The 26,067-nt window shown below is 42.6% G+C and overlaps 1 protein-coding gene across 1 annotated transcript in view; it reads right to left on the bottom strand.

Annotated features, from left to right (window-relative positions):
- Positions 1–15,953, bottom strand: part of LOC138365557 (zinc finger protein 92-like) — a 40,084-nt gene extending 24,131 nt beyond the window's left edge. Inside the window, exon 1 of the mRNA XM_069326030.1 lies at positions 15,634–15,953. Within this exon, the coding sequence (XP_069182131.1) occupies positions 15,634–15,953 (320 nt within the window). The remainder of the gene's footprint in view (positions 1–15,633) is intronic.
- Positions 15,954–26,067: the final 10,114 nt, after the last annotated feature.

The following is a 26,067-nucleotide window of genomic DNA, read 5'->3' as shown; positions in this document are numbered from 1 at the left end:
GGAATTTTACCTAAATAAACAAAGATTAAAATTTTCCTTAAGTTTATACATGGCAGATATCAGAAGTTAAACAAGTTGGTTAATAATCAATAATGTTTGAAAACAGCGAGACACAGGTTGACATTTAGGAGGTAAGGCAGGTTACATGGAGTTTATTAGGTAGTACTTGGTTTTACTCTTGAACTGGTTGAGAGGGGTACAGCCTTTGACATGATTGGGTAGGTCATTCCACATTCTGGGTACCTTGATTTGCAGAGCATTTTTAGTTTGGTTAAATCACACTATTGGGTTATTAAATAGGAATCTGTTTCTAGTTTATAAAAGCTTAAAAAATAAATACAGTACTAATAGTTAAGCCTTCAATTAAATACTCCATATTATAACAACAATGTTGTAGTCAGACTAATATGAATGCCAAGTTCTGGTTTATAAAAGGCCAGTTTCTGGAAAATGCAAAGGCCAGGTTCAGGCTAATATAATTGCCAGATTCATCAATAAAATTGTCAGGTTAATATAATTACCATAATTAGGTTAAGGCCAGGTTCAGGCTAATATAATTGCCAGATTCATCAATAAAATTGTCAGGCTAATATAATTACCATAATTAGGTTAATTTAACTTTCAGATTCATGAGTTTTATAATTGTCGAACTAAGGTTGGTGTAACTGCCAGATTTAAGCAAATATATGTAATTGACAGTCAGGGTAATATACCTGTCAACCATGCTAATTGTCACTCAGACTAAACAAATTGCTAGTTTCGGGCTAATAAGATTGCCAGTCAAGCTAATTTAATTGCCAGATACAGACAAATATAACTACCAATCAGGCTAACATAATTACCAGTTAAGAGGCCAGTTTCAGGATAATAAAATTAAAAATTACAGGATAAGATAGTGGCCAGTTACAGGATAACATCCTGTTTAGGATCTTATATTAGAATACTTAAGAATAGAGGATTATGTTAGCCAGTCAGGTTAACATAATTCAAATTCAAAAAAATTTGAATTGCCAGTCAGCCACACATAATTGCTAATCGGGTTAACATAATTGCCAGTCAGGCTAATATAATTGCTAGTTACATGCTAATATAATTATCAATAAGGCTAATATAACCTGGTTGATGGGGTTCTGGGAGTTCTTCGACTCCCCAAGCCCGGCTCGAGGCCAGGCTTGACTTGCAAGAGTTTGGTCCATTAGGCTGTTGCTTGCAACCGCCCGCAGGCCCACATACCCACCGCAGCCCGGTTGGTCTGGCACTCCTTTGAAGAAACTAGATAGTTTCCTCTTAAAGATGTCCATGGTTGTTCCGGCAATATTTTTTATACTTGCTGGGAGGATGTTGAACAACCGTGAACCTCTGATGTTTATACAGTTCTCTCTAAATTGTGCCTATGGCATATCGGGAGCCGGTCGGCCGAGCGGACAGCACACTGGACTTGTGATCCTGTGGTCCTGGGTTCGATCCCAGGCACCGGCGAGAAACAATGGGCAGTTTCTTTCACCCTATGCCCCTGTTACCTAGCAGTAAAAATAGGTACCTGGGTGTAAGTCAGCTGTCAATGGCTGCTTCCTGGGGGTGAAGGCCTGGTCGAGGACCGGGCCGCGGGGACACTAAAAAGCCCCGAAATCGTCTCAAGATAACCTCTGCTCTTCAATGATTCTATCCTGCATTTTCTTCCATATCGTTCACTTCAATATGTTGTTATTTTACTGTGCAGATTTGGGACCTGGCCCACCAGTATTTTCCACGTGTATATTATTTGATATCTCTCCTGTCGTCTTTCTAACAAGTACATTCGGAGAGCTTTAAGTAAGTAAGTAAGTAATTATCAGAAGAAGGCACCAAACCGGGAAGGCTATGTAGCACCATCAAATACGCAAAATAATCAGAGGGCGCTAAATATCACCAAGGATGCCAATACGAGAACAAAAACGCATAAGGCGAACGATATCAAAAGTATCCGAGTCACCAAGAATTCTATCGAGGGACAGGTGACCGCGAGGGGCGGTCGGAAAGCAAGACACACGCTCGTCCTGGAAGTCAGGACATTCAAGAAGGACATGCACGACCGTAAGAGGGACAATGCAACTAGGACAATAAGGAGCAGGGCGGCGCTCCATCAAGTGACCATGGGTTAAGCGAGTATGGCCAATACGCAACCTCGCTAGAGCTGTTTCCCACCGCCGGTTACGGTGGAAGGAGGACGGCCACGAGGAAACACAACATTTAAGAGTACGTAGCTTGTTACCAGTAACAGACAACCAAGAAGCCTGCCAACGGGTAAGGACTGAGGAATGGATAACCGGGTAAAAGTCGGAATACGGAATGCCTTTACGAGAGATGGGACAAGAGCGGACAGCTTCCTTAGCGGCAGCATCCGCACGCTCATTTAAAGACACGCCAATATGGCTGGGAACCCAACAAAACTCAACCGACTTAAATTTACTGTGAACGAGAAACAGCCAATGCTGGATCTCGACAACTACCGGATGAACTGGATTAAAGCACCCGAGAGCCATGAGGGCACTACGAGAGTCAACAACAACCACAAAGGAAGACTGACAACGAGAAAGCAGGAGACGAAGAGCATAGAGAATAGCATAAAGTTCCGCTGTAAAGATGCTAGTCTCCGGAGGCAAGCGACACATATAAGTGCGATCAGGAAAAACAACAGAGTAGCCAACACCGTCCGCTGACTTAGACCCATCGGTGAAGACAGAAACGGAGCGGGAGTGAGAAGAAAAGTGCTCGAGGAAAAGGCGTTTTAGAACTGTAGGAGGGGTAAAAGCTTTAGTGATACGAGTCAAGGATGTACAAAACCGCGGAAGAGGGACCCTCCACGGGGGCAAAGAAGGAACAACACGAGGAGAAACATCAGAAATACGAACGGAAAGAGAATCCTGTAGGCGAGATAACCGGACAGAAAGAGGGAGGTGGTGAAGAGGAACAGGAACCGCAGGAGGGGTAAAAGTTAAAGCACGACAGAGACGAGAGGAAGGATGTTGCAAGGACCGCGCAAGATAGCGAAGACAGTAGCGATCACGGCGGTCCTGGAGAGACAGGAAGCCAGTGTCAACATACAAGCTAAGGACGGGAGTCGAACGAAAGGCACCAGAACTGAGGCGCAACCCAGTATGGTGCAAAGCATCAAGACGGCGAAGAGTAGAATGAGAAGCAGACGAGTAAGCAGGGCAACCATAATCGAGCTTAGACAGGACGAGAGAGGAATGTAAAGCAAGGAGAGTGCGCCTATCTGCCCCCCAAGAAGTATGGGACAAGACCCGAAGGAGGGTAAGGGACTTAGAGCACTCAACACGGAGGTAAGAGATATGGGGAGACCAAGACAAACGATTGTAAAGGAATAACCCCAAAAGCTTCGCGGAATCTTTGTATTCAAGGGGATGACCATAAAGTGACAAAGAGGGACGAAGAACAACCCGTTTCCGCGTAAAAGTCATGGCACAAGTCTTAGAAGTAGAGAACTTGAAGCCATGACCTGTGGCCCAAGACGACACGGCATCAATCGCAAGTTGAAGCCGGCGTTGAAGGAGAGGCGAATCATCACCCTGACAACAAAGGGTAAGATCATCGACATAGAGAGCGGAGAAGACACCAGAAGGAAGAGAGGAAAGAAGACCATTGAGGGCAACCAGAAAAAGAGTAGTGCTCAGAACACTACCCTGGGACACACCTTCGTATTGCTGAAAAGAGGGAGAGAGAGCGGTACCAAGGCGCACCCGAAAGGAACGACGAGAGAGGAAGCTGCGGAGAAAGAGAGGGAGATGACCACGAAGGCCAAAAGAATGAAGTTGAGATAGGATATGATAACGCCAAGTGGTGTCGTAAGCCTTTTCTAGGTCAAAAAGGACGGCAACAACGGAGGTCTTCGCAGCAAAAGCAGTACGTATATAGACCTCCAAGTTCACCAGGACATCTGTCGTGCTGCGGCACTTGCGGAAACCAAATTGAGAAGGGGAGAGGAGGTGATGGTGTTCCAGGAACCACATCAGACGAACGTTAACCATACGTTCAAAGAGTTTGCAGACACAACTTGTGAGAGCAATAGGGCGAAAGTCCTTAGGGGAAGTACCCAGAGACCCCGGTTTGCGAACAGGGAGGACAACGGCATCGAGCCAGTCCTCAGGGACTGACGACGACTCCCAGATCCGATTATACAGACTCAGTAAATACTGAGACGTGCTCGGAGGGAGATGGCGAAGCATCTCATAATGAATACCATCGGAGCCCGCCGCCGTAGAACCGCAGAGGGCCAGGGCAGAACGAAGTTCAGAGAGAGAGAAGGGATCATTATAGGGAAGCTGAAGATGAGTGCAGAAATCTAAAGGACGAGACTCAAGGACAGGTTTACGAAGAAGGAAAGATTGGGGAAGATGAAGACCAGAGCTAACAGAAGAAAAGTGGGAACCCAGTTCGGAAGCGACCTGCAACGGGTCCGCCACAAGAGTATCATGGAGGTGAAGGACCGGTGAAACATCGGGAACGAACTTACCCGCTATCTTGCGGATACGCTTCCAGATCTGGGCCAGAGGGGTTTCGGACGTAATTGTCGAGACATAAGATGCCCAACATTCACGTTTAGCCGTACGGATGGCCCTACGGGCCACCGCACTCGCTTTCCGAAAGAAAAGAAAAGAATCGGTCGTCTGCCTACGGCGGTGCTTCTTCCAGGCTGCACGCTTACAGCGGACAGCCCGAGCACAGTCCGCATTCCACCAGGGAACGCACTTCCGTGGACCCCGAGAGGAAGAGCGAGGAATAGAGCGGAGGGCAGCGTCGAAGACAGTGTCATGAAAAAGGAGGAGAGCGCGAGAGAGGGGCAGAAGGGAGAGGTCAGAGAGAGTAGCACTGAGGAAAAATAGGGTCCAGTCCGCCTTAGCAAACTGCCACCTAGGGAAAGAGAGGGAAGGGCGAAAAGAGAAAAAGGAAACAAGGATGGGGAAATGATCACTTCCATGGAGGTCATCAAGAACCTGCCATGTGAAATCTAAGTAAAGAGAAGAAGAGCAGAGAGAAAGATCAAGACAAGAAAGGGTGCGAGTTCGAGAGTCCAAATGAGTGGGCTCACCAGAATTCAGAAGAGACAGGGAAGAAGAGAGGAGAAACGGCTCAAGGAGGCGACCCCGGGTATTCGTCAGAACGTCACCCCAAAGAGAATGACGACAATTGAAGTCACCCAGCAGGAGCACAGGCTCCAGCAAGGAGTCTAGGAGGTGTTTCAAATCAGGAAGAGAGAGCGGGACACTCGGGGGGAGATAAATGGAACAAACTGTGTACCATTTCCCCACAAAGATACGAGCAGCAGAACAATGGAGAGGCGAAGGAAAAAGTAAAGGAACAAAGGGAACATCAGCCCGAATCAAGAGAGCAGAAGAATTAGAAGCCCCAGCAATGGCTGGGGGGGGGGGAGAGAAAGGAATAGCCACGAAAACGACCAGGACGAGCACCAAGCATCGGCTCCTGGAGACAGACACAAAGGGGCGAAAACCGCGAAACCAGAAGTTGGAGTTCGAGGAAATTGGCGTAATAACCTCGAACGTTCCATTGAAGAATGGACAACGACGAGAAGAGAAAGGACAAAAACAGAGAACAAGGAAGAAACAAAGGCGAAAGACCAACAGAGCATGTTAAAGAATATCAGGGTCGGGATCAGGGTCAGCAAAGTCAGGGTTAGGGGGCATGGGTAAACTGAGCAAAGACGGAGGGAAGGAAACGGGAGAACAGATCAGAGGTGGGCGGTGCAGGGTTCGGAGGAGGAGGAGGAGGAGGAGGAGGAGGAGGAGGAGGAGGAGGAGGAGGAGGAGACAACGGAGAAGAGCAGTCAAGGACAGCAGTAGGAAGAGGGGGAGCAGAAAGAGAGGAGCGCACCCCAGCAAGAGCAGCAACCGAAAGGGAAGCAGGGGCCAAAGAAACCTCCATAGCAGGAACAGGGGGCGCAAGCACTGAAACGGGAGGGAAAGGAGCAACAGAGCCAGAAGGAGGAGCTGAGGAAGAAAGCGAAGCCTTCTTACCCGCCGGGGAAGAGGAAGGAGAGAAGCCAGGCTTACGCTTCTGACTTAAAGAGACCGGTGTCCCAGCAACTACGTACCGGGCAACGGATTCCAGTGTCTCAACAGGAGAAGCCGAACGAGAGCACACACGACGGCCGTTAGGAGAGCGATGGACATCCGCCCGCACCGACAGGCGGCGGGGAGAGCCGATAGATGGAGGAAGAGGATGGGAAGGAGGATCGGAGGGGGACGAGGAAGGAGACACAGAAGACACGACAGACCGGGTAGAAGGAAGGGGAACCCCAGACAGAGGACCAGGAGGAGGATCCTTCGGGAGAGAACCCAAAGGGACAGAGGAGGGGGCAGTGGGCGCATCAGGGTCCAAGGCCTGGAAACGGTTGTGAGTCTGAGGAAGGCGGGAAGGACGAGGAGAGGAAGAGCGCAACACGCGAGCATAAGAGATATTAGCATAAGGCGGGAGCCGGCGAACCTGGCGCCTGGCCTCAGGAAAAGATAAACGCTCCCGGTGCTTCAAGTTGAGGACGGCTGCCTCAAGCTTGTAATGGACACACGCACGGGAGAAGGTAGGATGGGCCTCACCGCAGTTGAGGCAACGAGCCTGGGGAGAAGCGCACTCCGACTTAGAGTGACCTTCGCCACCACACAAAGGACAGAGAGAGACAGTCCCGGAGCAGCGGAGGGCACCATGCCCAAACCTCCAGCACTTGTTGCAGAGCCGAGGAGAAGGAATGTACTCCTGGACAGAGCACCTGGCACCAGCAAGAATGACAGAGGGTGGAAGGGTCCTACCATCAAAGGTAATCTTCACAACCCGGAGGGGTTGACGGCGACTACCACGAGGGGGACGAGTAAACGTGTCCACCTGGAGAATAGAATGGCCCTGGGCAGCGAGGATATGTCGAATATCGTCGTGGCAGTCGCGTAGGTCCCGAACACCGGTCGCAACATGGGGCGGGAGCAAAATAGTGCCAACACTGGCATTCAACTGAACGTTCTTCGAGACCCGAACGGGGGTCTCGCCAAGGCAGGATAAGGCAGCCAAGCGGGAAGCAGCATCCTGAGAAGGAGCAGCAACGACACGTGTACCGAGACGAGTGGGGTTGAAAGTAATGGAGGCATCCACGGAATCAATGAGATGTCGATGGAGGGAGAAATCGTCAGGAGGCGCAGAATCAAGAGGGAGGAGATCAAAATATTTGGCCCACGAAGCGGGACCAAACAAGGCTTGATAGGTAGCAGAACTGGAAGGAATCGAGCGAGGGCGGCCGTGACGAAGACGGCGGCGAGAACCCCCAGAGAGAGAGGGGTTAAAAGGCGCAGTAGTTACAACTAGAGAAGGAGCCACGCCAGGGGACGAGGTAGTCACCACTGGGGGCTTGGGGCTCGACCCAACCACAGAGGAGGGAGGGGAGCCAGAGGAAGGAGTCAGAGAGGCCAAAGGAGGAGCAAGGTCGGGGCCCAATGCAGCGGAGGCTACAGAGCCCGGTCTTCCAATACGGACCGACTCGGGGGCTTGGTCGCCCACCCCACGAGCCTGAGAAGGTAAACCAGAAGAAGCCGAAGCAGGGGTAATCATCTTGACGAAAGAAAGAATTTACTCACGAATGTGCCCCCACACCCACCATGGAGCCACAATTAGAGGCAGGACACCCAACAAGAAGCTATCGCCGATCTTGTCGGGGCCTCCTAGGGGTGCGTCGCGAGTATACGCCCCACAAACGCCACCTTAAGAAACCGACAGTCCGTCGAGATCGGGTTCAGTGACGAAGTGGGGATTGACAATAAAAGGTTCCCCTCGCTCTCGACGTCGGGTACTGCAGGTCTACGGGTGCATGAGTATGCCTCCTCAAGCACCCGGGCGTCAAAATAGAAGAAGTCCAAGGGAAGAACCAGAACGAGCAAAAGGTCGGTAGGAAACGGCAAGCAGATAGGAGAAGAGGGGGGAGAAAAACGAAACAGAAGGAAAAGGAAAAGACGCCCAGCAGAATTGGAGAGGACGGCAGCAGGAGCACAAGGCTAGAAAAGGACAGAGGACCGTCCCAAGGAGCATCACACTCCGGCAGCCGCCCACTAAGCCCCCACACGGCGACAACGAGCTGAGCGGGGAGGGGGGGAGAGCTTTAAGACGATCCCAATAATTTAGATGCTTTATCTCGTTTATGTATCCAGTAAATGTTCTCTGTACTCCCTCTATTTCAGCAATCTCTTCTGTTCTGAATAGGGAAGTGAGTACTGAGCAGTACTCAAGACGTGACAGCAGAAGTGATTTGAAGAGTACAACCATTGTGATGGGATCCCTGGATTTGAAAGTTCTAGTAATCCATCCTATCACTTTCCTGGCTGCCGCAATATTTGCTTGGTTATGCTCTCTAAAATTTAGGTCGTCAGACAACATTATTCCCAAATCCTTTACATGTTTCCTTCGTACTATGGGCAAATTTGATTGCGTTTTGTACCCTATATTATGTTTAAGGTTCTCATTTTTACCATATCTGAGTACCTGGAATTTATCGCTGTTAAACATCATGTTATTTTCTGTTGCCCAGTTGAAAACTTTATTAATATCTGGTTGTAGTTTTTAAATATCTTCAGCAGAGGTAATTTTCATACTAATCTTTGTGTCATCTGCAAAGGATGATACGAAGCTGTGCCTTGTATTTGAGTCTATATCTGATATGAGAAAAAGGAAAAGCAGTGCCAGTCAGGGTAACAAAATTACCAGTTACAGGCTAATATGATTGCCAAGTTTTGGATAATTGTCAGTTACAGATAATTAAATTACCAGTTACAGGATAAGATATTTGCCAGTTACAGACTAAGATAATTGCCAGTTACAGGATAAGATTATTACTAGACAGGCTAACATAATAACCAGTCAGGCTGGCATAATTATCAGTCAGGCAGACATAATTACCATTCAGGCTAATACTGTATTAGACAAGTTATACAAATATAATTGCTATTCAATCTAATTTAATTGCCAGTTAGGGGAAATATAGCATGTCGGAAAATCCGACACCATTTTATATCATACAGATAATAGCTGTGTTGTATAAACAAGTTACCCATAGAAAACGTAACTTGTAGTGGAATTACCGTCTATAGAAAACGGGATATCATCACCACATACTATTATATTCACCAGCTATTCTGCTGGGAATTATTCTTAAATACATTAGTCTTTGGACTTTACCATCATAAAAACATCTTATATAAATTAACTTAATTATCAATATTAAAGTAGAGTAAATGTGACCCTTCTATCACTTTCTGAAATCTGGACAAAGTAGGCCAGGCGTCAGGGAGGAAGGAGGGAGCCATTGTTGTGTCACCTCCGAGACGTGTGGAGCAAATTCGGCTCCTATCATTCTGGACAATGTCGGCCAGTAACGCCAATAGTATGGAGTGTTAAACAGCCATTGTTTATACGAGACCAGAGGCTCACACGGGAGCAAATTCAGCTCCTGTTAAATTTACTTGGACGTAGTGTTATGGAAACCAAAGGTGTACCATTGTCAACACGCTGTCTACAAATTCAAGTTAGGTGTCTATCCGAAACCCGTTTATCATTCATTTATGGCCATTAATGTCAGGATATAGGGTGATCCGGTTAGATCACGTGGAAGCCTCAAACTAAAGGTAATTAAGCCAGGTCTTCAATGTTCCATGTACAGTTTTCTCTGATATACTTGTCATATATAGAATCTGGCTTCACAGCTAGCGCACTTTTGACAGGTCAAGACGAGGATGCAAGATTTGTGCACCAGTTACTGGATGATGGAAGCTACCTCAAAGAGGATAATTTGGTGTCTACACCCTAGTTATACCTGGTGGACTAACCTGCTGTACTATAAGATAAGGAACCTCTTCAATGTATGTAGTTAATTTTGTAATTTGATTGGCTGCATATATATTAATTTAATAACCCCCCCTAATGTGAAGAGGATCGATTTGTGAGATTAAGAGATTATTGCAGAAATACAGTCCACTTATCATTATACAAATTGCTATCGAAGTATATAAATTAACGTAAATATAAATTCATATAAATTAAATAAATATAAATCTCACAGGTCGGTTCCCACATTATTTGGTCCTTCGAAACCGAATTATTTGGACCTTCGGAACCGGAATATTCGGTCCTTTGAACCCACATTTGGTCATCTTAGTACCGGATGAACCAGTTATCCAGTGGATTCATTAAATATACTAGTGCAGTGTTATTTAAACAAAGCCAGTCAAAGACAGCGGCGAAGCCTCGTGGGAGCTCAGGAGCCCCCCCTCAACTGAGTTAAGCCTTAGTCAGCGGTTTCATGCACACCCACAGATTTGGTGGCGTGTTATTCTGTGAAATGACAGCGCTAATATAGAAGCCAGCCAAATTAGTGACTGTGTCGCGAGATTGTTCACGGATTTCGTGGTGTTACATTTCGCGAGAGATTATCTACGAATTTTGTGGAGTTTATTTCGCGAGGTCACTAATAATATTTAATACTTCTTGATAATATTAGAAGTTTCATAGAGGCTAATTAAGAGGCTATTATCAATAATTGTGTATATTATTTCTCCAAAATAGAGAATTATTTAATATATATTGCACTAGTGTTCACAATATAATATTTACTAATTGCCAACCCACAACAGGGTAGGATATTAACCATTGACTAGTTGAACTATTATTGCTCATCCTAGTCCCATTATTACCATAGTCAGTTGTATTATATTCAACAACCTAACACCATTAATGAATGGTCCAGACCCTATTTTGGGTGTAATTTTTATCAACTCGAGTTGAGTTGTGTATATAATAATTTACTTATGATCATTACACCTTTGAGTGATTAATTAGTGTCTCTACCATCCTAGGGTGATATAGAAGAGCTAACCTAAAGGTACTTCCAGTGACACTGGTTTATCACTCAAATCATTAGTGTGTATGATTGTATATATATAATGTGTATTAATTTTAAGTGCTAACCTCTAGTAGAGGTAGGATTATTGCCTAGTGAGTGCAGAATTTACCCTAGGCTATCATTAGTGTTTGTTCAGTATTATGAGCAGCCCAAGTACAAGCCCCACAAGGCTTCACCAACTAGCCAGTATGGATAATGCAGGGAGAATGAAAAGAACCCTTGCAGGTCTTAAAGGCCACTTAACAAGACAGATCAAGAAATGTGAAGATTTGTCACAACAATCTCAAGTTGATTATGCTGACCTGGAAAGCTATTATCAAGCAGCTGCAGGTAAATTTGAGCAAATCAAATGCCAAATGGCTGTCCTTGTGGGGACAGACTACTACCATCAATTCATTGGTAGCCCTACTAAATATCAGGGCATAACCATGTTAAACTCTGCAGGAGGTAAATTAATCTCAGGCCCAGTATCAAGCCTGAGGAGACCTATGCCTGCAGATAAACAATACCAGTAGAAACCTAAATTTGTCAGCTGATTATATTTCTCCAGTAGCATTATACTAAGGAGATTACAGCTGACTATAGTAACAGAGGTTGATGTTAGTATCATCATTTAAAGCTGGAGATGAGTTCATGAGGCCTCAGTGGCAAATCAGTGAACAGTAGCCTAAAACAGCTACAAGTCACTGCGACCAATGTCACTGAACCCACTGCAGTCTCAGAACCATACTTTACTTTAATGATGAGCTATTCAATCCTCTGAATCAATTAACTGAATTAAACCCCAATAAATCTGATGACTGATTTGATACATTTATTATTTAATCAAGATGTATTCCATGGGCCTCAGTGTTTATATATCAGTGACTAGTTACCTGAAGAAACTTCAAGTTATATCTAATGTCACTGATCTCACTGCAGTCCCTGAATCATACTTGACTGTAGTACTTGATCACATCCAGTCTTCTGGGTTAAATAATATGTAATAAGGCTTGAATATTAGTCTTTCAAGAGTTGACAGGGAAATGAAATCGCATTAGACTTCTAACCCCTGCAACTCTAGTACGGGACATCCATCCTGTACGAACAGACGCACAAATGTGTGATTACTAACTACTAACATCAAATTAATCTAATAATTCGAAGGAGGAGTATCGGTGTTCGTCTGTTCTAAACAGGACTTCGACCCGTGAGCAGCCCCCTGGGGAATTATGTCGGAAAATCCGACACCATTTTATATCATACAGATAATAGCTGTGTTGTATAAACAAGTTACCCATAGAAAACGTAACTTGTAGTGGAATTACCGTCTATAGAAAACGGGATATCATCACCACATACTATTATATTCACCAGCTATTCTGCTGGGAATTATTCTTAAATACATTAGTCTTTGGACTTTACCATCATAAAAACATCTTATATAAATTAACTTAACCACTGCACTGCGCAAAGCGCCTTTAGGCGCTCAGAGAGTTATGCTTTTTGTTTTTTAATTTGGCTATATTTTAATGTTTTTTAATGTTTTCATTACTATTTGTGTTTTGAAATGGAAATAGTTGACTTTGGAAACATTTTGACATTAAATTTACCTGAACATTTGTAAAATAACAAAAATATGTCCTTGTCAATTGCACCAAGACGTTTTTGCCGAAAATAGGTGAGCAGTGCAAGGGTTAATTATCAATATTAAAGTAGAGTAAATGTGACCCTTCTATCACTTTCTGAAATCTGGACAAAGTAGGCCAGGCGTCAGGGAGGAAGGAGGGAGCCATTGTTGTGTCACCTCCGAGACGTGTGGAGCAAATTCGGCTCCTATCATTCTGGACAATGTCGGCCAGTAACGTCAATAGTATGGAGTGTTAAACAGCCATTGTTTATACGAGACCAGAGGCTCACACGGGAGCAAATTCAGCTCCTGTTAAATTTACTTGGACGTAGTGTTATGGAAACCAAAGGTGTACCATTGTCAACACGCTGTCTACAAATTCAAGTTAAGTGTCTATCCGAAACCCGTTTATCATTCATTTATGGCCATTAATGTCAGGATATAGGGTGACCCGGTTAGATCACGTGGAAGCCTCAAACTAAAGGTAATTAAGCCAGGTCTTCAATGTTCCATGTACAGTTTTCTCTGATATACTTGTCATATATAGAATCTGGCTTCACAGCTAGCGCACTTTTGACAGGTCAAGACGAGGATGCAAGATTTGTGCACCAGTTACTGGATGATGGAAGGTACCTCAAAGAGGATAATTTGGTGTCTACACCCTAGTTATACCTGGTGGACTAACCTGCTGTACTATAAGATAAGGAACCTCTTCAATGTATGTAGTTAATTTTGTAATTTGATTGGCTGCATATATATTAATTTAATAACCCCCCCTAATGTGAAGAGGATCGATTTGTGAGATTAAGAGATTATTGCAGAAATACAGTCCACTCATTATTATACAAATTGCTATCGAAGTATATAAATTAACGTAAATATAAATTCATATAAATTAAATAAATATAAATCTCACAGGTCGGTTCCCACATAGCATAACTGCTAAAGTTAGGCCAAAGGGAAAAACCTAACTCGAACAGTTACAAATGCCAGTCGGGCTACTATAATTCTCAAGTGATTCACATTTCTAATCAAGGGAAGTAAAACTCATAAATAGGCCTAAAAAAAATGAACATGAGTTTGAACAGCAATCTGAATTTCTTGTGCCAATAAAATGGTTTCATCTTGAGTACATCTCAAACTGTTTTCTACACCAGATCCGATGTTAGATAATATTACAACAAAATGTCTAACTTAACTACAGAGTATATGTTAAATAAGGGTGTACAGAGAACAAAAACAGCAAAAACATTATTCATGCATATATGAAGAAAAGACATTTAAAACTTTGTGTCATCTTTGTTAAGAAAAAAATATATTTCTTTACCTCTGAACAATTTTAAGTTTTTGTACACAGACACTACCTTTCTTGCTTGGTTTATGAGGAGCTCCTAACTTCTAAACTGACAACTTCTCTAGTTCTTGCTTGGTCTATGAGGAGCACCTAATTTCTACACTGACAACTTCTCTAGTTCCTGCTTGGTCTATGAGGTGCACCTAATTTCTACACTGACAACTTCTCTAGTTTTTTCTTGGTCTATGAGGAGCACCTAACTTCTACACTGATGATGTCTCTAGTTCTTGTGCAGGCGATGAGTCACAATAACGTAGCTAAAGAATGTTGACCAGACCACACACTAGAAGTTGAAGGGACAACGATGTTTCTGTCTGCCCTGGACCATTCTCAAGTCGATTGTGTTCTTGCTTGGTTCCATGAGGAGTACCTAACTAGGTACTCCATTCTTTAATTCTTGCTTGGTTTATGAGGAGTACCCAACTTCTACACTGACACCACTAGTTCTTGCTTAGTCTATAAGGAGTACCTAACTTCTTCACTGACAACCTCTCTAATTCTTGCTTGGTCTACAAAGAGTATTTAACTTTCATAAAAGAAGAAAATCATAAAATGCCTTCAGATCTTAACCTTTCATGATGAAGCATATTTCTTAATCAAAACAGGACAATTACCACTGAAGGACATCCAACAGACATGGTGATAGAACAATACTGTATTTTCATGAAGAAACTCAATTTCCAAACTTAATATCAGATTAAAGGTAAATTAATTTACTAATGTGTGCCTCATTATACCTCAACGTTCTCTCAATTATCTTCCGCACTTAAAGTCTTTAGCCTATTGCCTGAACACATCATCTTGTGCCTCTTCACATCTCTAAGCTGTTTGAATCTCTTCCCACACTATGGACACTCATGAGGTTAATCATGTGAATGCACAAACATGTGAGACTTCATGTTTCCAAGATGACAGAATCTCATCTTACACTCTGGACACTCGTGAGGTCTGTCACCTGAATGCACTAACATGTGAGACTTCATATCGCCAAGACGAAAGAATCTTTTCTTACACTCTGGACACTCGTGAGATTTATCACCTGAATGCACAAACATGTGAGACTTCATATCTCCAAGACGACTGAATTTCTTCCCACACTCTGGACACTGATAAGGTTTGTCACCTGAATGCACTAACATGTGCTTTATTATAGTTCCACGTTCTCTAAATTTTTTGCCACATTCAGCACATTCTAAAGGTCTTTCGTCCGCATGCACCATCCTGTGAGTCTTCATATGTCCAAGCTGACGGAATCTCTTCCCACACTCTGGACACTCGTGAGGTCTGTCACCTGAATGTACTAACATGTGAGTCTTCATATTTCCACGGAGAGTGAATCTCTTTCCACACTCTAGACATTCATGAGCTTTCTCACCTGAATGCACTAACATGTGAGTCTTCATACTTCCACCTTGACTGAATCTCTTCCCACACTCTGGACATTCATGAGGTTTGTCACCTGAATGCACTAGCATGTGAGACTTCATATCTCCAAGACAACTGAATCTCTTCCCACACTCTGGACATTCATGAAGTTTGTCACCTGAATGCACTAGCATGTGACGCTTCATATCTCCAAGACGACTGAATCTCTTCCCACACTCTGGACACTCGTGAGGTCTGTCACCTGAATGTACTAACATGTGAGTCTTCATATTTCCACGGAGAGTGAATCTCTTTCCACACTCTGGACATTCATGAGGTTTGTCACATGAATGCACTAACATGTGCTTTATTATAGTTCCACGTTCTCTAAATTTTTTGCCACATTCAGCACATTCTAAAGGTCTTTCGTCCCCATGCAACATCCTGTGAGTCTTCATATTTCCAAGCTGATTAAATCTCTTCCCACACTCCGGACACTCATAAGGTTTGTCACCTGAATGCACTAACGTGTGACGCTTCATACTTACAAGCTGCCTGAATCTCTTCCCACACTCTGGACACTCATAAGGTTTGTCACCTGAATGCACTAACATGTGACGCTTCATGCTTCCAAGTCGAGTTAATACCTTCCCACACTGTGGACACTGGCGCGTCTTCATCTTCTTTATTATGGGTGCAGTTTGTGTGAAGGTATTCTCCTCTGGGTGACTGCACGAGTGGTGATGGTGGGAGACGCGTCAGGGTCAAAGTCAATGTTGACGGTTGGGCAAGGCTTGAGTGTTGTTTCTTAGACTTAGACTTGATATGAGAACTTAGCGGTCACTGGTAGTGCTTCTTCCTTATAATAGGTGCAGTTTGTGTCAAGGTTTTCTGGTTGGACACTCACTAGCACTGTTGACAAAATGGCGCTCGATGCACATACAAGTGTTCCAATGTTTTTTTCTGGTTCCATATCTTATTCTTTAACTTATTTTTATTTAGAGCTGGTTGTGTTCATTTAATATTTATGTTTTCCAGTCGCAGTTCCAGTCCAGTTACTTGGAGTTGTTTGGTTAAATATAATAGCACATAATTCAATATTTTTTTAAAGGAAACAGTTCTCCCTTGGTGGATGCACGTCTATGCATGTGAGGAGCCCGGCACACGCCTAGATTTAGATTATATTTTTTTTATTCGGGTAAAGGTACATACATTAAATTACATACATAATGCTGGATTTAAAGATAGAGATAGAGATCCGGCAGACATAAACAATTATAGACCAATATCAAACCTACCCTTACTATTAAAAACATTTGAAAAAAATATCTACAAACAGCTCTACTCCTATCTTGTAAAATTCGACATTCTTAGCCCCTGTCAGTTTGGCTTCCGCTCCCAAAAGAGTACCAACGATGCAATTATTAGTCTCCTTGATAAAATTTACTCAGCCCTTAACAAAAATGAGTTTCCGATTGGACTCTTCATTGACCTGAGAAAGGCCTTTGATACTGTTAATCACAATTACCTCTTACGTAAACTCCATCATTATGGAATCCGAGGCCATGCACTGGACTATATCCAATCCTATCTTAGTGATAGACACCAATGTGTAGCCATCAATAATATAACTTCTCCCACTCTCCCAATAACCGTTGGAGTGCCACAGGGCAGCATCTTGGGACCTCTCCTATTTCTTATATACATCAATGATCTGCCTAATGTCTCTAACATTCTGAAACCTATTTTGTTTGCTGATGATACTACCCTCATCTACTCTAACCCCAACCCACATACACTAAATGATGTTGTTAATAATGAACTAAAAAAAAGTCCACTTATGGATGTCAACCAACAAACTAACACTTAACTTAGAAAAGACCTACTACATTTTATTTGGAAGCAAATCTACAAATGCAGTTCAGCTTCAGAGAGATAATGTAAACATTAGCAATAAAAATGATGGAAAGTTTCTTTGCCTATTCCTAGACAAGAGACTCAACTTCAGCACCCACATACAACTCATAACTAAGAAAGTCTCTAAAACAGTTGGGATACTCTCCAAAATCAGATATTATGTACCTAACTCTTCTCTCATCTCTCTATATTATGCACTAATCTATCCCTATCTTAATTATGGTATCTGTGCATGGGGTTCAACCACTGCAAACGTCCACGTCAAGTCCATCATCACCCAGCAAAAATCTGCTATCAGAATAATAACAAATTCTGCTTTCAGACAACACCCAGCCCCCTTGTTTAACTCCCTAAACATGCTAAACATAATCTCACTCCACAAATTCTCTTGTGTCAATTACATTTACAAAACCCTGTTCTTAAATGCAAATCCTGCTCTGAAACTCTCCCTGGACAGATGTAATAGAACCCATTATCACCACACCACAAATAAATATCTCTTTGATATCCACAGAGCCAAACTTAATCTGTGTAAACACTCTATGCAAATAATGGGACCCAGTCTACGGAACTCACTTCCTAATGAATTGAAAAGCTGTCCAACTTTTGCGTCATTCAAAAACAAAACTAAAAAGTACCTAATTTCATCTTCATAGTTTTTTACCTTTTGTTTTAAAATTACACTGTATCTATTGCTACCCAATCTCCCAATCTTTATGTACCCAATCCGAACATCTTTACCATTGTGATCATTGCTGTCTTCTTATATGTGCTATCAATCTCCTGTAGGGTGTCTGTTATTCTTGTTTGAATTACCAATCAAGTTGTCAATATAATCAATCAGAGCTTTTATATACCAATGTGCTTTAATATACTAATGTGCTTTAATATACTTACTAATCTCTCTCATCTCATTTTTTTTCTTCCAATGTATTTGTTATCATTTTATTAATTCTGATAGAGTTTACCTACTTAAAATTATCTGTTAGATTAAGGACCTGCCCGAAACGCTGCGCATACTAGTGGCTTTACAAGATTGTAAATACTATGCTATGTATTCTCTCAAACCCAATAAATAATAAATAAATAAATGTTTATTCAGGTAAGGTACATACATACAAGAGATTTTACAAAAATTTATCGATTAATAGATAGAGCTAGTACATATAATGCCTAAAGCCTCTATTTCGCAAAGCATTTCGGGCAGGAAAAACATTAATGACTAAAACTTAAAACTAATTGAGTATAAAGAATAAAATGTGTTGAGAACAAATAAAAATAAAAACAAAAAAGGGGGGAACATGGCTGACAAAGCAGCACAAATACAATTAGGTCGACAAACAGCATATTGTTTAAAAAAAAACAGACATGGGTTGACAATAGAGGGGTAAGGTAGGTTACAGGGAATTTATTAGGTAGTGCTACGTTTTTATCTTAAACTGGTTGAGAGAGGTACAGTCTTTAACATGGTTGGGAAGGTCATTCCACATTCTGGGTCCCTTGATTTGTAGAGCATTTCCAGTTTGATTAAGTCGTACTCTTGGAATATCAAAACTGTATTTATTTCTGGTGTGGTGCTCATGGGTTCTGTTACAACCTTCAATGAAGCTTTTGAGGTCAGGATTGGCATTACAGTTCAGCGTTTTTATATATATATATAATACACATGAGAGAATGTGCAGTGACTTAATATCTAACATATTCAGAGATATGAGTAAGGGTACTGAGTGATGTCTGGGCCCAGAGTTGGATATTGTCCTAATAGCAGCTTTGTGTTGAGTAATTAGAGGACGTAAATGATTTTGGGTAGTAGAACCCCAAGCACAAATACCATAGTTGAGATATGGATAGATGAGGGAGTAATAGAGAGTCACCAGGGCAGGGCGGGGTACATAATATCTGATCTTAGAAAGAATGCCAACAGTTTTTGAAACTTTTTTTGATATATTTAGAATGTGTCCCTGGAAATTCAGCTTGTTGTCAAGGAGAACGCCAATGAATTTTCCATCTAATTTGTTACAAATTTGGGTATTGTTTATTTTGAGATTTATTTGATTAGAGGATTTATTGGCAAACAGAATATAGAAACTTTTGTCAATGTTAAGGGTGAGTTTGTTGGCAGTTAGCCAAAAAGATGGACTTTATTTAGCTCAGTATTTACTGTGGCATTTAGAGCAAGGGGGTCAAGACTGGAGTAAATGAAGGTTGTGTCGTCAGCAAATAGAATTGGTTTGAGGTTTGAGGTGTTGGTGCATTTGGAAGGTCATTAATGTATTTATTTATTTATTTATATATATACAAGAAGGTACATTGGGTTTGTGAGAATACATTGGATAGTACAGTATTTACATTCTTGTAAAGCCACTAGTACGCGCTGCGTTTCGGGCAGGTCCTTAATCTAGCAGATAATTTTAAGTAGGTAATTTCAATCAGAATTGATAAATGAAAGATACATTACAAGAGAAAAATGAGATGAGAGAGATAAGTAAGTATATTAAAGCACATTGTTATATTAAAGCTCTGATTGATTACATTGACAGCTTGATTAGTAATTTAAACAAGATTAATAGACACCATACAGCAGATTGACAGCACATATAAGACAGCAATGATCACAATGGTAAAGATGTTCAGAATGGGTACATAAAGATTGGGAGACTGGGTAGCAAAAGATACAGATAAACAAGATTTATAAACACCATACAATAGAATGGCAGCACATATAAGAAAACAGCAATGATCTCAATGGTAAAGATGTTCAAATTGGGAACATAAAGGTTGGGAGATTGGGTAGCAATAGATACAGTGCAATTTTAAGGCAAAAAGTGAAAATCTATGAAGATGAAATTAGGTACTTTTTAGTATTGATTTTGAATGATGTAAAAGTTGGACAGCTTTTCAATTCAGTAGGGAGTGAGTTACATAAACTGGGTCCCTTTATTTGCATAGAGTGTTTACACAAATTAAGTTTAACTCTGGGGATATCGAAGAGATATTTATTTCTGGTGTGGTGATAATGGGTCCTATTACATCTGTCCAGGAAGAGTTTCAGACAAGGATTTGCATTTAAGAACAGGGTTTTGTAAATGTAGTTGACACAAGAGAATTTGTGGAGTGAGATTATGTTTAGCATGTTTAGGGAGTTAAACAAGGGGGCTGTGTGTTGTCTGAAAGCAGTATTTGATATTATTCTGATAGCAGATTTTTGCTGGGTGATGATGGACTTGAGGTGGTTTGCAGTGGTTGAACCCCATGCACAGATACCATAGTTGAGATAGGGATAGATTAGTGCATAATATAGAGAGATGAGAGCAGAGTTAGGAACATAATATCTGATTTTGGAGAGTATACCAACTGTTTTAGAGACTTTCTTAGTTATGTGTTGTATGTGGGTACTGAAGTTGAGTCTCTTGTCTAGGAATATGCCAGGAAACTTTCCTTCATTTTTATTGCTAATGTTTACATTGTCAATCTGAAGCTGAATTGCATTTGTAGATTTGCTTCCAAATAGGATGTAGTAGGTCTTTTCTATGTTAAGTGTTAGTTTGTTGGTTGACATCCATAGGTGGACTTTTTTTAGTTCATTATTAACAACATCATTTAGTGTATGTGGGTTGGGGTTGGAGTAAATGAGGGTAGTATCATCAGCAAACAAAATAGGTTTCAGAATGTTAGAGACATTAGGCAGATCATTAATGTATATAAGAAATTTAGAGACAAGAGACATTAAGTCAGCTTATAGAGTGGGTACCAAATCATCTGGTACAAACAACAGAAAGATATGGGTGAAGTTAGATAGCTGCTCCCGCAAGTCAGACCTTATCACTACTGCAGTCGCTAGGAAATCCAATGTTTATGTGAACGAATGTCTTACCAGATTCAGACAAAATCTCTTATTTAAACTACGTGGAATTTGCAATAGATCCACTGCTATTAAACATTGTTTTGTGCGCGATGGTAAAATAATAGCTAGGAAGACTGACACTGGAAAAACTTATGTCATAACCACTGAAGCACACCTCACTTCTTTCCTGGATGACTGTGGGATATCAGCTGAATAACCAGAACATAATTTGTAGTCTCACATACAACCAAAGTGTACTTAAGCTCTGCCTTTCCTTTCCAAAGGTGTTTATTTTTATTTTTATTTTATTTTTTTTTGTTTGTCATCTTTGCCTGTTTTATACTCTTAATTATTTGTTCTTAGTTAATCTCCTTGTCACTAAACCTAGGGCTTTTTATTACCCTGTTAATTAACCATTACTAAGCTAATTATCTTCAAGATCATTTTTTTATGATTATTATTTTTCTTATTATTTTTTATTTTACATTTATATTGTCAGTCTCTACTGATTTTTTGTTTTTTATTTTATGTAACTTCTGTGTCCTCCCTGGTTATCTATTGGATCTTTATTTTACTTCTAAATTGTTACTATTTTATTGTATTCATAGAAGGTTGTAACAGAACCCATGAGCACCACACCAGAAATAAATACAGTTTTGATATTCCTAGAGTACAACTTAATCAAACTAGAAATGCTCTACAAATCAAGGGGCCCAGAATGTGGAATGACCTTCCCAACCATGTTAAAGACTGTTACGGCCCTCTCGGGACGCAACGGGGTTCTTACTCTGATGTTGTTAGAGGAAGTTGTATCCGACCCCAAGCCAGTAGTGGCTTTCAAGGGATGTGATCCGTGACGCAAGTAACTTAAAGGGGAAGGGAAATAAAGGCAAAAACTTAATATAATATATTGACCACCACCAATAAATAATATATAAAAAGATTACACGGGGGGAGGGGTATTAACACTGTACACAAACGTCTTCTCCTGAAGGCGCTAGAATTAAGCTCTCGGTGCTAAGTCTTCGGTGCTTTCGTGGCCTCACAACGAATCCTTTGAGAAGCTGAGCCTACCCTGGCCACAGGTCAGCCAAAACACAGGTCCACTGGGGGCACCGCCGTGGAGGCCGTCAACCACAAGTCCAGCAGGTCTGCTGGCAGGTTCCGGACCAGCAACACTGGTAAGGCCACTCCACGAGCGATATTAGGGTAACGCCCTAGTCAGGAGCCTCGTGTGATACCACAAATCACTCTCCTGTCCTCAATACCCCAGTGGATAATCGTCTCCAGCAGTCGGTCCTGGGTAATCCTTCTACTGCCACTCCACTGGCAGGGTAACACCACAGTGTTCTTCCGGGGGACGACTTCACAGCTGCTGCAGCAAAGCACAAGGTATGGAGACGGCTGCCTTGGGTAGACTGACTCAACTTCCATCACAGCAGTCCCAGGTCGACTCTGTAAGCAGACACGTCATCAATAACAGGGACACTAAACACCTCACTTACAGGCTCAGACACAAACGCCCACCTATCCACTCCATAGATGGCGCAGTTGTCTGAGCTTCACCTCACCAGAGGTCAGCAGCGGCTGTGTTGTGAGCTGCACAGGACTGAAAACCGGCCCTTGTGGCCAGTACTCGTCGTCCTCACCAGGTGTCGTCGTCCGTTTGGAGGGGGTTTCGGGAGCCGACCCACAGATGGCGCGGTCGTCACTGCTCCGTGCTCGGACGCTGGATCCGGGTTCGTAACACCTCCCCACCAAAAGGAATTTGGTTTGGGGTTCTAGAAAAAGAAACACAAACCAAATTAGTACGGCAACACGACTCCAAATGGACTCACATGCTTTATAAACTGGAACCGCGAGGCTGTCTCGTCCACAGAACTGTACTAAGGAGAAACCCTGGCACAAAGGGAACTTGCAGATGTAAGGCAATGTCCTGCCTGGCGTAATCTTCCACGTCTCCACTGCGATGTCAAGCAGGGGCATCATCTCACATCTCTCGAGTAAGGATCGGTATCGACACGATCTGGGGTGACTCGACACCTCCCTGTGTCGGGGCACCGATGATGGCTGATCACAGACGGCATTTCTGGTACCGGTCCGACGGTCTTTCAGGGAGACGGGAACCTAGAATACAGGGGTCTGATAATTCAGAGTGATAGCGACAGTGGGTAAGTCAATACTTACTGCATACGCCTCTACTAGGCTTACACCTAGTCTCAACAGGGCTGCTTGCACACCGAAGATGGCATTCGCTCTGCCACCGTCAGGTCGACCAACGTTCCGTATAACGCTGCATTGAGGCTCAGCAATCACGCGGGGGGGTGTCAACCTGCCGGAAACAGTCACTCATATTATCATATGTCGTACCTCCTGTATCAACCATCACCTTCCAGATTCCTTCGTCGACTGCAACACTCGCAGTGCACGTCTCTAATCCCTGGGATCTTTTCATGGTGTTCACGGGAGCCATCATCTGCCGGGTCGTCCACTGATCCTTACCGAGGCCACACACGAGAATAAAACAAAATACTGCTAGGAAACATTTGGTCACCTAAGGGATAAGCTTCCTGAGCATGAAATGTCTACATCCATTAGCCTGGTTTGGACCAAAGATGGCACTAGACCTTTCGAACACACCTCACATACCTCTGACGTCTGGGGAATCTCTGGCCGGTTCAATGAACGTTGTACCTTGCCATACCGCAAGTACACATCCGCCTTTGCTCCAGACTCGTTGGTATCCGTGGGTGCTTGCACACGAGGCCTCTCTTCCTGCTCAGTTACCTCTGCTATCGTAACCGCATGTTCCTCGTCGGGAGAAGAATCAGGAGACTCTGCTAGAACGTTCTCAATCTGTAGGGGAGAGGACAAATTAAACTTACTTAAATCCGGGTCTGTTTTTACCTGGACATTACCACGGCCCGTCGTTACCTCTGACCTTGCTGTTCTGGCTGACTCGTCCACGACCTTGGGAAGATTGTTGCTCCAACCTGTCACCAAGTCGTTGGCTAGTACCACGTCAATCCCAGCCACAGGGAGGGTATCGACTACTGCCAACGCACATGTGCCGCTGAAGTAAGGCGAGTCGAGATGTACCGGCACTAAGGGGCCATATCACCAGGATATAAAAAATTGTTGTAGGGTATTCATAATTTATTATCCTGATGCATGTGAAAGGTGCTGCACCTAGGCCAAGTTTCAGCATCTCAGCCTAGAGACGGAGAAAAAAAAAAAAAAAAAAAAAAAAAATTTCAACCATATTCAATTGATTTCACAGCCCACAATTGTGAACCAAAATCATTTATACGACACTCAGCTATGACCTTACTATATAATAAAGATTTGCATGTCACATCATTATCCCAGATGTATTTAGTGCAATAATACAGATTTATAAAAGTTTCCCAAAAACGTATGCAACAAAATGAAGTGTATCATTATTTATAAAATCAATAAATCTACGTAGATAAGAATAATGACATGCGTTTATAGAGGCGTAAACTCTACATATAATGTGCAAGTTTCATGTAAATTGAATAATAAATAAAGGCTGTGAAACGAGATCTAGTTGTAAAAGTCGGAGTTGCGTAGCGTGCTCGACAAGTTTACTCAACCTGCGGTCACTCGTGCAACCCATTCTCGCAAATTCGTAAAGTCAATATTGACTTATTAACTACGTGCATAGGTGATATACTAAACATAATAGATACCCTTAAAAAGATTCATAGAAAACACCGACCTTACCTAACCTTGTTAGTATCTTAAGATAAGCATCTTATTGCTTCGTAATTACAATTATTACTTAACCTATACCTATTATAGGTTAGGTAATAATTGTAATTACGAAGCAATAAGATGCTTATCTTAAGATACTAACAAGGTTAGGTAAGGTTGGTGTTTTCTATGAATCTTTTTAAGGGTATCTATTATGTTAAGTATGTCACCTATGCACATATTTAATAAGTCAATATTGACTTATTAAATTTGCGAGAACGGGTTGCACTCGTGACTGGTGATTTACGCATTGCGACCAGCTCGTATGGAGAGCTCGCATGCATCTAGCTGTCAATGCTTTTCTCTTGTTCGTTTGGTAAGTCATATTGCAGTACAAATAGCAAAAATAGCATGTTCTGGGAGATATTGTGTGAGCGCGTCAGCATACATCCTCTCTCCATGAGAGACACGCAGTCACTGACTGCACCACCCTCGTGTCAGACAATTAGTGTTGCCATATGTGTTAGTTTATATTCATTTTATGCATAACATGTTATTTTCAACGCTATTACGAAAAATAAGACATCTACAACGTAAGATACAATACCCCGCGGCGTACTCACGGCGCGAGGACCAGATTCACGAAAGTTGCAGCGGGAAATTTGACTCTAATTACGTTATTTTTCAAGATACAGTCTCCGTGGTGTAGTGGTAAGACACTCGCCTGGCGTTCCGCGAGCGCTATGTCATGGGTTCGTATCCTGGCCGGGGAGGATTTACTGGGCGCAATTCCTTAACTGTAGCCTCTGTTTAACGCAACAGTAAAATGTGTACTTGGATGAAAAAACGATTCTTCGCGGCGGGGGATCGTATTCCAGGGACCATAGGATTAAGGACTTGCCCGAAACGCTACGCGTACTAGTGGCTGTACAAGAATGTAACAACTCTTGTATATATCTCAAAAAAAAAAAAAAAAAAAAAAATATCATTAAACGGTTTGGACCACAGTGTTGCCAGAACGTTGTAGTATTTTTCGTAAATATTCCATTTTTCATCGGATTTTCGGGTACCATGGCCCCTAAGGGGGCGATGTACCGCGTCCTTGGAAACCCAACCAGGACAACCTTTTGTCTCCCATCCACACTCACTCCCTCGGGTAACGAGCGTCTCACGATCAGGGACTGGGCTGCTCCACTATCTCTGAGCACTACAACTGATCTACCAGTATGATCACTCGTTACGTACCCGCTTGAAGTGTGAGGGTCGAACAAACTTGATCCTTCCTGCGTCGTTGTCGACTGGCTTCCAGCTGGTGG

Source organism: Procambarus clarkii, chromosome 17 (assembly GCF_040958095.1).
Source record: "Procambarus clarkii isolate CNS0578487 chromosome 17, FALCON_Pclarkii_2.0, whole genome shotgun sequence".
Classification (NCBI taxonomy): Eukaryota; Metazoa; Arthropoda; class Malacostraca; order Decapoda; family Cambaridae; genus Procambarus; species Procambarus clarkii.
This window is presented reverse-complemented; position numbering and strand designations above follow the sequence as displayed.